Source organism: Mustelus asterias, chromosome 17 (genome assembly GCF_964213995.1).
Source record: "Mustelus asterias chromosome 17, sMusAst1.hap1.1, whole genome shotgun sequence".
Classification (NCBI taxonomy): Eukaryota; Metazoa; Chordata; class Chondrichthyes; order Carcharhiniformes; family Triakidae; genus Mustelus; species Mustelus asterias.
Genome location: NC_135817.1, coordinates 30,145,156 through 30,157,390, shown reverse-complemented (window position 1 = coordinate 30,157,390; position 12,235 = coordinate 30,145,156). Strand labels below are relative to the sequence as shown.

Sequence of the window (12,235 nt, the reverse complement as noted above, 5' to 3'; positions counted from 1 at the left end):
GTGCTCAGTTTGAGTATTAAAATGAAATATCACGTTACGGTGTAGAAGGAAGCCATTTGGTACATCTTGTTTGCACTGGTTCTCCAAATGAGCATTATGACTTGGTGCCATTCTCCTGCCTGTTCCCCCAAGCCTGTACACTTTGTATTCAAATTATTATTTAATGGTCTCTTGAATGCCTTGATTGAATCTGCCTCAACCACACGTCCAAACGACTGTTTCCTTTCATCACTTTAAATTTGTGCCCCCTTATTCTTGCCCTTGTACTCTGCCCCTATTAATAAAGTCCAGGATATCATATGCTTTATTAACTGCTCTTGCCACTTGCAATGTTCTCTGCTCCTGTACTCTGTAGAATTATACCCCTTATTTTTGTTTATCCATGTTCTTCCTAACAATGTATCACATTTCATGGAACTTCATCTGCCACTTATCCTTGTGAAGTTCTTCTCTTCAGTTTACAATGCTTGCAAGTTTTGTCATCTGCAAACCTTATAATTGTTCTCTGCACACCAATGTCTATATATATATATATATCACAAAAAGCAAGGGTCCAAAAACTATCTATTACTTAAGTCAATTTTATATCCATCTTACCACTGCCCCTTTTATTTCATGAGCTATAAATTTTCTTAAGTCTGTTGTGTAGCACTGTCAAATGCTTTTCAAATCCATGTACACCGCAACAACAGCATTACCCTCTTCAACAAACTGCCAAGTTTTCTTTATCTTCAAAAGTTGAGTAATTTAGAGCCTTAAATTCCCTTTGTTTTGATGTGTGGTTTGGGATCAGTTGTGTTAAAGGGTATTAAAAGGACTTGGGCTTTTCACTGATGTAAATAGAGGTCCCGAGTTTGTTGCTGCTTTCATCTACTTGCTCCTGTTTTAAAACAAAATGCACTTTCAAGATATGTCTAATAACATTTCTGGCCCGTCAGAGACGAAATTGTCTTTTTTTGACAAATATTGTCTCTACTTTCAATTTCAACTGTGTTAACTACTTAGCAGTTGAAATCACACTACCTTAATATGGCACCTAACATTTTGCCAGGCACATGAAATGAAAACTCTACAAGTATTTCACAGCTGCTACAACATTTTAATAAAGATTAATAACTCCCACCTGTAGTGTACTATGGAACTATTCTAAATGTGAAGAATCCAGTATTATTCCCATGAAAGTCGTCTCCAAACTCTGTGGCCTGGGCCTCAGCACCTTCCTAACTCAGACCACAATCAATAAGGATAGGCAACAACACTACCTCCACGATAATCAACACCAGTGCCCCACAAGGCTGTGTTCTCAGTCGTCTACTATACTCCTTGTACACCTATGACTGCGGCCAAATTCCCCTCCAATTCGATTTTCAAGTTTGCTGACACTAGTGGGTCAGACCTCAAACAATGACAGTACAGGAATGAGACAGAGTCTGGTGAACTGGTGTGGCAACAATAATCTCCCTCAGTGGCAACAAAACAAAGGAGATTATCAACTTAAGGAAGCGTAAAGGAGAATATGCCCCTGTCAACAATGGGGATGAAATAGGGTTGAGAGCTTCAAGTTTTCAGGTGTCCAGATCACCAACCACCTGTCCTGGTTCCCCCCATGCCAACACTAGTTAAGAAAGCCCACCTACGCCTCTACTTTCTCAGAAGACTAAGGAAATTTGGCATGTCAGCTATGACTCACCAACTTTTACACCATAGAAAGCATTCTTTCTGGTTGTATCACAGCTGCTCTGCCCAAGACCGCAAGAAACTATAAAAGGTCATGAATATAGCCCAATCAATCACGCAAACCAGCCTCCCATCCATTGACTCTGTTTACACTTCCTGCTGCCTCTCAGCAAAGCAGCCAGCATAATTAAGGGCCCCACGCACCCCAGACATTCTCTTCCACTTTCTTCCTTCGGGAAAAAGATACAAAAGTCTGAGGTCACGTACCAACCGACTCAAGACAGCTTCTTCCCGACTGCTGTCAGACTTTTGAATGGACCTACCTTAAGCATTAAGTTGATCTTTCTCTATACCCTAGCTATGACTGTAACACTACATTCTGCACTGTCTCGTTTCCTTCTCTATGAACGGTATGTTTTGTCTGTATAGCATGCAAAAAACAATACTTTTCACTGTTAATACATATGACAATAATAAATCAAATCAGTAATCCTTCTGTATGGTGAATCTTTACAGCAATGTGATCTAAAAACACCTGGGGTCTCATTGCATTCTAAGTAGCTTTGACGTGGTTACATGTCACCCAGAATCGGAGACGTTTGGCAGAATGAGTTGAAGGTAATACTTGCTCCTTGTCATTTTGTGCATTAGAAATTGATTTAACCCAGACTTAAATGCATTACCAAAAGCAAATTGAACAAGTGCTTTAGTTTCAAGTAATTACAGCTTTCGGCCAGGGGGCAGTGCTGCTGTCTTAAATGTGCATGCCAAAGTTTAAAATGTTTCCTTGCAAAGAGATGTTTATTTTTCCTCTGTACATTTCACTAATTATATACAGCTTCTGTTTGAATTTGAAACATTTTCATATCTAAAACATAAAAGTGAACCCAACAGTAAGTATTTAAAGATACCCTTGACTGTTGCTCCATGGATGCCAAAATTAGTGTTAAAAAAACTGAAGGCTGCACCCTTTCAACTTGGAATGATGGGGTCAATGGTTTTTACTGGGACATCATCAAGAGCAGCCATGAACAAATCTTGTGGGCAATTGATGGTTGTAGTAGTACTGTGGGAAATGAGGGCCAACAGTTAAGCAGTTCAGATTTAGAAAGTGGGAGGTAATTTGTTGGAGACCATGATGTGCTGTTAAGGACCACACCGCCAACAGTTTGAGGGTAGGCAAGCTTGTCAAAACCACGAAGCTGGATTTGAAAGATCTTATTCTCTATGGTGCTACCAAATTTACCAGACAAAAAATTACAAAGTGAATATAAAAACTTGTTTTATTCCAGTTGTGATTGCCTGTGACTTTTGATCAATAAACTTTACAACATTGTATTATGCATTTGTTTCAAAATTATCAGTTTTAAACTTTAACTATTGGTGTCTGCTTGCTTTGAGTGAAAGCTAATTGGTCTGATCAACAGATGTAGTTTTCCTCACTTTCAAACTTGGAAATATCATTTCACAACAGTTAAATGAGTAGAATAATTTAATTTTAAAAAATCTTCCCTTTGACTCCCATGAATATTAGGGTTTCAAATTTTTGAAATGCTCACATGTTTTTAGGATAAGAAATGAGGGCTGTGAACATTTTTTTAAATGGCGTAGTCAGAAGTATATTTTGCTATCAAAAGTGGGTCAATACATTTTATTCTCAAGTTTTTGTATGGCTTACTTTCAAAATTACTATATTTTTTTGTTTAATAAACATCCAGGCAAAATACAAGGCATTTGTTTTTACCTACAGTAGCACATAAGGGTTTATATCACACAAGCCATTTCCTCCCTCAGCTTGTTGAACAGTAGACAATTATTTAATTTCACTGAATGTTGCATAGATTTAGAACCTTAACCGTTTTCCATTTTTCTGCCAGAAATTAAACAAGTGGTCTGTTCAGAAATGAGACAAATTGATCATGTCCTTTCATAGGTGACAGTTAGAGAATTCTCTCATAAAATAGCAAGTAGGCCTGGGCACCCAGTACTTTCATCTCTGGCACAGCCTGTACACGAGTATCGCTTATATGGAACCAGTTACCCATAGGTGGCTCTGCTTTGCTTTCTGTTAACAAAATAAACAGAATTGTCAATTACCATGCAGTTAAAATTAAAAAGCCAGGTAATTACATTAAAGGCTTACAGACAGCGTTCCCCCAAGGTTACTGAAAAACAGAATTTATTTAAATTGCACTGTGTTCCAATACATTAACTGCACATGGGCTTGTATCATTTTGACATTCAATTTAAAAATGAACTTCAGGGACTATCCAAAGGTTGTATTTAGGAATGCACTGCTCGAAAATATTTGTGACTGTAAACCTTCTTCTAATGTACCAAAGAGAGTAATAGGCTAAGTGCCTATTTTTCTGTTTCTAAAAAGTCCTAATTAAAAGAAGGAACAATCTTTAAATTCAATTTGCCAAGACCTGTAATTGTTTTAGGTGAAATGGATAAACATGATAAAATGAATTCCAAACCTGTAAGCAGTACAGTTTAAAATTTCTGCAGCTTTCCCCCCCAAATAAGTACTCTTTCTACCTTTGCTTAGGTATTAAAATCTGGATCAATTTAGTAGCAGAGTTAAAAACGGAATATGTTGGAAACCACTGTCTCTCTCTGCAGATGTTGCCAGACTGGCCGACTAACTCCAGCATTGTTTCAAATTTTCAGCAACTACAAATTTTACTTTTGTAGTAAAAGAGGCCGGACCTTGACTGTAGCTGGGATTCTCTGGTCCTGCTACAGTGAATGGAGATTATTTGAGCGCCACAATCTCCGTTCCCGCTGGCATGCAGTGGCGGGGTGAATGACATTTGAGAATTCTGGCCAGAGTTACTTTGATAAACAAGAATTTTAAAAATGGATTTTTAATCTTTAAATCTATTCTAATTATTTATCTCAAACAATGATAATCAGAATTATGATATGGACTTGGCCAGCAGTGATATTCATAACGTGTTATAGATAACACTTACCTGGCAGTGTACATCTAGTCATCACGTATTCAGCAAGGTGGCTGCTGGGAGTTCGCACCTTAACATAAGCCGTATAATGTCCAGATCGCATAGTGCCACTGTGCTCCACAACTCCATATAGACTATAGAATACATTTGTACAGTCCTCTGTCACATTCTGTGTAACAAAACACAAAGGGATGGCAATGAACTCAAAACAGTTACTATTGAGTTGCAAGGAAAATATTAAACTCTTAAGATTTATTGTTGTACTCATTAGCATTAAATGATTGAATACAATTATTCAAATGTAGCCATATCTTCGCACCTTTAAATAACAGGATAAACAGCCAGCTAAGAAATTAAGTGCAGACTGACTGTTTTGCAGCACACTGCAGCAAGGAAATTAAGGTGCAACAGAAGGGAAGGAAAATTATCACCAGGCAGCTGTCACACCATCCTGTAGCCAGCTTCAGGCTTTATGTCGTGACACGTACATGAAATGGATTTTCCTATTCTGAAGATATGGCATGAATCACAAATGTTTAACATGTTGGCATATGAATGGTGAAAAGAGAAGTGGAGCTGTTAGTGAGCAAAAAGAGGATTTACATATGCAGAGGGCATGGCTGGGGTTTTAAATGAGCACTTTGCATGTCCTTGCCAAAAACACAGTGACAGAGGAGGTAGCCGAGATCCTGGATGGGGTAAAAATTGATAAAGACCAGGTATTAGAAAGGCTGTAGTACTTAAAAGTTGATAACTCACCAGGACCAGATCACATGCATCCAAGGACACTGAGGGGGAAGTATGAGTGGAAATTTCAGAAGCAATGGTCATTATCATCCAATCCTCCTTCGATACCAGAGGATTGGTGCCAGAGGATTGGAGATCAAAAAAGATGCAAGTATAAACTCAGCAATTACAGATCAGTCAGTTCAATCTTCGTGGTGAGAAAGCTTCTAGAAATGATAATCCAAGACAAATTTAACAGGCACTTGGACAAATGTGGGTTAATTACAGAAAGCCAGCATGCATTGTGTTTAATTCAATTGAGCTTTTGACTGTTGAGGGTAATGTGATTGTTACATACACAAACTTCCTAAAGGTGTTTGATAAAATTGCCACATAATAGGCTTGCCAGCAACATTAAAACTAATGGAATAAAGGGACGCTAGCAGTATGGATATGGAGATTAACTGGGTGACAGGAAACAATGTAGTGAACAGTTGTCTTTCAGACAGGAAAAATATTAAAGTGGAGTTCCCCAGGGTTATTAGGGACACCTCTTTTCTTCATCTATATTAACGACCTGGACTTGGGTGGGCAGAGCATAATTTCAAAATTTGTGGATGACACAAAACTGTATTCTAAATAGTGAGGATAGGGATAGACCAAAACAAGAAAGAGCCATTGGCTCTATTCTCTCTCCACAGATGCTGTCAGACCTGCTGAGATTTTCCAGCATTTTCTGTTTCAGATTCCAGCATCCTTAGCAAATTGCTTTTATCTTAGGATAGGGTTCAGAATCAGGGGTCACAGTCTAAAGACAAGGGGAAAATCCTTTTAGGACTGAGATGAGGAGAAATTTCTTCACCCAAAGAGTGATGGGCCTGTGGAATTCGCTGCCATAGAAAACAGTTGAGGCCAAAACATTATGGGCCCGATTTTACCATTGCGCCGTGACCGTTTTCAGGCGCAAAAACGTGGTAAAGTTGGGTGTGAGGCCATTAACACGATCCGCGCCCGTGCAGATTGCCACTTTACCGAAACCCGGGAATGGCGGTGATCCGCTTCGCGCCCAAAACAGGCACAACGGCGATTTGCATGCATTTAAATTGAATTTTCCGGGCCGCAAAAAGCAGAGAAAGCGGCCCGGGAGCGAAAAGCGGGAGCGATGGTGCACACAGACATCACTGTCCCCCTTATCCACCCACACCCCCGCTATCCAGACACATCACTGTCCTCCTTATCCATCCCCACCGCTACCCAGACACATCACTGTCCCCCTTATCCACCCCCCTGCTACCCAGACACATCACTGTCCTCCTTATCCACCCCCCCCCCGCTACCCAGACCGATCGCCACCCCTGTCCGTCCCCCGTCCCCCCACCGATCGCCTGCAGAGTGGCAGCAGACCCCCCTGCACCCCCCCCCAAACCAGAGATCCATCTGACCCCCCCCCCAGAGATCCGGATCGGCGAACGCGGCGGTAAAGGGGGAAATATATCCTTTGAAATACTTATTCTAAATAGAATGCAGCAGTTCCTTTTTTCTACGTAAATTAGAATTATTGGATATGCAGTGAAACAAACCTACTGCCAGCAATATCATACCTCATTTGGAAAATGCTCCTAGCATAAGTTACTTGCCAGGAAAAGGGGAGAGGGAGAGAGGAAAATTGGGACAGAAAAGGTTTAGATGTATAAGGTAACAAAACTTCATGACACCAGTAGCATACACTGCCTCATCTGCAAAGTTATAACAATGGGTGAAACTATATGTTTTTAAAAAATCTTACCTTGCAGTTTAGTGCACAGAACGGAGCAAGATCAAGCACTTTTGGGAAATGGATATGCTTGTTTATTTTGCGAAGATTGAACCCTAACTACAGGGAGAAAAAAACATTTTTAGTTTGGCAATGTTTGTGCGTATCTCAATCATTAATAACAAAAAATAAAGCTGGTCTTTCACTGATGTACCAAAATAATCTAAAATTTATAGCAATAGTTCTGCAAAATATATTTTACGAAGTGAATAATAAGTTGATAAACCATGAGGAATCCTAGCAATTCGGGTTTTCATTTAATCTCATCATAGAAGAGTAAATATTCAACTGTTACTAATGGTTAGGCCCACAGAATGGTTTCTTAAAAGTCCATGTTATATTACAAACTAACCACTTTGCCAATATAAGTCAGAATATATTTTTAAAAATTGCATTTAAACTTAATAAACTTACTTTCTTATGCCAATTTTTGCAGAAGTAATTATTTGTCCTTCAAAACAGGGAAAATAGTGGTGTAGTCATAATGTCACTGGACTAGTCATTCAGAGACCCAGGCTAATACTATGGGGACATGGGTTCGAATCTCACCATGGCAGTTGTTGGAATTTGGATTCAGTTAATAAATTTAGAATATTAAAAAAAGCTAATCTCAGTAATGGTGACCATGAAACTATCACTGATTGTCGTAATAATCCACCTGGTTCATTAATGGTCTTTCGGGAAAGAAATCTGCCAGACTTACCCATCTGACCTGCATGTGGCTCCAGACCCACAGCAATGGTGGTTGCCTCTTAATTGTCCACTGAAATGGCCTAACAAGTTACTCAGTTCAAGGACAGTTATGGATGGGCAACAAATGGTGGCATTGCCAGCAATGCCCACATTCCATGAAATAATTTTTTAGAAACTACATTCTGATAAGCTCTTTAATTGTGGTTGCCAGCTGAAAATTATTTATAACTTCGATCAGAGATCATTAAACGATTTATTTCAGGCATGGAATTTGTGAGCATATCTAGGTTTTATTTTTCAAACTGAACAATTGTATCCAATAAAGTCCTTAAAAATATTTTCCATTAAAATGAACTTGAAACATGTAGCATCTTTCACAGTCTCAAAGCACTTCACAGCCAACAAGGTACGTGAAGTTTTAGACACTCTTGTAATGTAGGAAGTTACTACATTTATACACACAGAACAAAAAGACCTTATTGTCCAATATGCATTTGATATGCATTAATATACAGGATGATACTCAAGTTTGCATTTACAGCCTGTAAAAGTCCGGACATTAGACATGTTCCACGTTCATTTTATGCAAGTCACACCAATTCACTGGAAAATGCAACAAAAATGTAGAAACATAGAATCCCATCAGGTGAAAAGCAATTCTGAATGATTACCTGCTGAAATCTTTTCAAATGAAGTGTAAGAATTGGAGGCGGAGATGAAATAAGCATTTGTTTTCTGGCATTCGTGTACACTTTCTTTTCATCTGCAAATATATACATATATTTTTAAAAGGAGGTAAGATTAAATGTGTCTGATTATATTCCAATGAAATTTAATTTTTTTCAGTCATAGAGGACCTTGTCCCTCAAACATCTCTGCAAAACTGTAGGTGCTGTAGATTTGTACTGAACATAGTGAATTAGGAGATACATATACAGCACTACAAACATCTCTTAACCCTGATCATGATTTGTGGTAACCCTGTGACTGGCCTTCAGCCATCCAGGCTCTGAGTTGTGAAATTCCCCTCCCAAAACCTTTGTCTCTTCTTCTCTCTTCCTTTAAGGTACTGCTTCAAACCTATGTCTTTCACCAAACTTTTGGTCACCTGTCTCAAGGTCTTCCTCCTTTGGTTTGGCATCAAATTTCTGACTGATCACACTTCTGTGTAATCTGTGTAGCTTGGTAAATTTTACCATGTTAAGGACATTATAGAAATCCAAGTTCTTCCTGGGATGCTGGTCAAAATGGGGATTCTCACTGCGCTCAAATATTATTGGTAGCAAGTGTTTAAACTTGGGTTCAAATTCTGGAATCAACATTTAAGAGCTACAACATACCAATCCCAAACGATTTAAGATACATTATACTAAACCCATGCTATGCATCCATAATACAAGGCATTTGATATTTTACTACCATTGGCATTGGTCTTTGATCCATTTTTGTGCTGCCTTTGGGTACATTCTTCGCATAGCAGTTTATTTGCTCCAATGAGTTTTTCTATCTGAGTGAACTGACGTAAACAAGCCCCAATAGAACAGTCCTCTACACTCAACGGTTCATTGTCTGTCAGGGTGCAAAATGCTTTTTCTGGGTCCAGAAAAACCACCTGTTTGTCTTTCGTGGGAGGAAGCAAATCATTTGTAGTTCCAGAAGAGTTCTTATACTCCTCCAGGGTTAAAGTTATTTCATCGTGATTCACTGTGCACGCATTCAGATTTAATTTATTCATATTATTGATAATATTTTCTTCATCTTCACTGGAGCAAAGTGTATTACATTGGTTTCCATTCATCGTGTTTGACTCAAATATATCTGAAGAGTCAAAGTTCTTCGAGCTGTGGGAATGATCAGAGTGCTCTTCCTTATGTAAAATTTCACTAGACTCCTTTTCCTCATTATCTACATCAGTGTTGTCTTGGCTCAGTTCTTGGCCATTTTCTTCCATGGACTCTTTTCTTATGGTTCCAAGACATTGGTCAGTAAGCAAGCTATCAGAAAGACCCTCTTCTGGAGAAACCTCTTCTACAATGTTATCTGATTCTAGGTCTGCCTTGTTTTCTGGAGCAGCAGCATCTATTTCATTCTGTACTTCATCTATGGAACATTTGACAGGGGAGTTCTCCAAATCAAGCACTTTTGCCTGGTGCTTTTGGTGTTGACGTTGGTTCTACAAATAAACAAAAACAAAAAAATGGCAGTTTCAGGAGAATTCAAGTAACAAAAGTAGCAGCAAACATCAAACATCTACCTTTGTATGGCTCAGAATATCACAGCAATGACATTGACCAAGAATGTCATGCAGATCAAGTTAGTGGAAATTTCTTTCTGTACAGGGTGCAGCAAAGCAAAACAAGTCACTGGTATCAGCAAATTAGGATGTTTCAGTACAAAAATTCAATGCATTAACACAAGTAAGATTTTTTCCCATAATCCAATCGTACTATTTGTCAAGTATACCTAGTGAGGACATAGTGAGCATAAAAGGAGACAATGTGCTGAAAGTATAAAATAGAAGATTCAAACAGGGATAAGATTTTGAAGTATAAGCTTAATTATGTAAGATATATTAGCAATAAATAATTGCTAATAATAATGCCAATAAATACTCATTTGGCACACTTTTTGAGATGTAAATTAATTGTAGTTAGCTGAAATACTGATGGATTACTCTCCGATGGTGGAACAAGAGAGCTGGTTCAGAGTGGAGGGTGTGAACTAAGATATATGGTTTGAGAAGAGTACCCAGATAGGGTGGGAGAGAATAGGGATGTGCAGGGTTGAAATATGATCCATGGGGTAGAAAATTACTACAACATTGAGATTATGCATGACCAAGACCTGCCCAAAGAAGCAGTTACAGCTGGACAGCCTGATGGACTCAGTGCTTGAGGCAAATGCAAAATGAACAAGGTGCATTCAAGCTTGCCTATAATGAGCTATGGGAAGTTACTCAAGTTGATGTTGAATAATATAGCAGCAATGGTGGAGATATAGAGTGGACCAGTAACAATGTACGTGCATAAATTCCTTGCAATATTGTTGCAAGGGGGTAGATGTATATGATGAATAGTGTGATTCAATGATTATGGAACTTGGGGATTCTTAGTTTGGAGAGACTTACAAAACGGAATTTACTTCAGTTGGATAAAGCACTCGGTTTGCAGAATAAGAGGCCATGTGAGCATTATGAATGCCAAGTTGATTCATAAATTATGTTATTTTACACTCTGGTGGGTGAAGTTACAAATAAACATGGTCACAGACCAGAAGAACCAAAGTTCATTTTGAGCTAATTTTAACTAAAGATTGTATCCAGTGAATTTTGGTTGACTATCTTTGCTGAGGAAGTTGGAAATGGAAACTCTACATTACATTAGGATTCTAAAATTAATTTTTTTTTTAAACTGAGGAACGTGTTTAATGAAGCAATTGAGTGTGAGTGTAAACGTGTGGGTGGCAACACATGGACCATCAGTGACCCTCAGTATATCCAATGGAAGCACATTTACACTGAGTGTCGGAAAGCTGAGTCTTTGGATTGGACGATTACTGTGCTAAGAAACAGCATTTTGTTTGAAGTTTGGACCAGACATCCTGAATGGCAATTTGCATCTCTGGCACCAGAGTGAATGATATGTCCTTTAAGAAACCCACTGTCCTTACCCAGCCTGGCCTATACGTAACACCAGTTCCACATCAACGTGGTTGACTCTTAACCCTTCTTTGAAGTGAACTAGCAAGCCATCCTGTTGTATTTGACTGTGATTAGCAGTTCTTAGGGGAGACAGTGGTGTAGTGGTATTGTCACTAGACTAGCAATCCAGAGGCCCAGGGTAATGCCCTGGGGACCCGAGTTCGAATCCCATCATGGCAGATGGTGGAATTTGAATTCAATAAAAAAAATCTGGACTTTAAAAGTTTAATGATGACCGTGAAACCAATTTCCACTGTCGTTAAAAACCCACCTGGTTCACTAATGTCCTTTAGGGAAGGAAATCTGCCATCTTACTCGGTCTGGCCTACATGTGACCTCAGAGCCACAGCAACGTGGTTGACTCTTAACTGCTCCTTCAAGGGCGATTAGGGATGGGCAATAAATGTTGGCCTAACCAGCGATGCCCACATCTCATGAACGAATAAAAAAAAGAGAACATCTCGGATGTACAATAAACAGTGGCCTTGTCAGCGAACACTCATCTTGGAAAGAATTAGAAACGAAACAGGAGGGAATGACAGCCAAGAATTATGATCTACACTGGAACCAATGACACAGACGCTTGAAGTCTTGCAGAAGGGGTTTAAGGTGTTAAGACGCTAGTTTGAAAAACAGGAGCCCAATCTTCACATTCCTTCC

At 39.0% G+C, this 12,235-nt stretch overlaps 1 protein-coding gene across 10 annotated transcripts in view; it reads right to left on the bottom strand.

Annotated features, from left to right (window-relative positions):
- Positions 1-2,942: 2,942 nt before the first annotated feature.
- The window catches only part of usp16 (ubiquitin specific peptidase 16), a 42,148-nt gene continuing 32,855 nt past the window's right edge, over positions 2,943-12,235 (bottom strand). For 9 of the 10 annotated variants that reach the window (XM_078232463.1, XM_078232467.1, XM_078232464.1 and 6 more), the window contains 5 exons: positions 9,295-10,048; positions 8,547-8,638; positions 7,156-7,242; positions 4,656-4,812; positions 2,943-3,742 (listed from right to left, as the gene is read on the bottom strand). In XM_078232463.1, the coding sequence (XP_078088589.1) occupies positions 3,618-3,742; positions 4,656-4,812; positions 7,156-7,242; positions 8,547-8,638; positions 9,295-10,048 (1,215 nt within the window). In that variant the 3' untranslated portion in view covers positions 2,943-3,617. Of the gene's footprint in view, positions 3,743-4,655; positions 4,813-5,437; positions 5,597-7,155; positions 7,243-8,546; positions 8,639-9,294; positions 10,049-12,235 lie in introns of those variants that run through there. The other variant, XM_078232472.1, reaches the window with a different exon arrangement.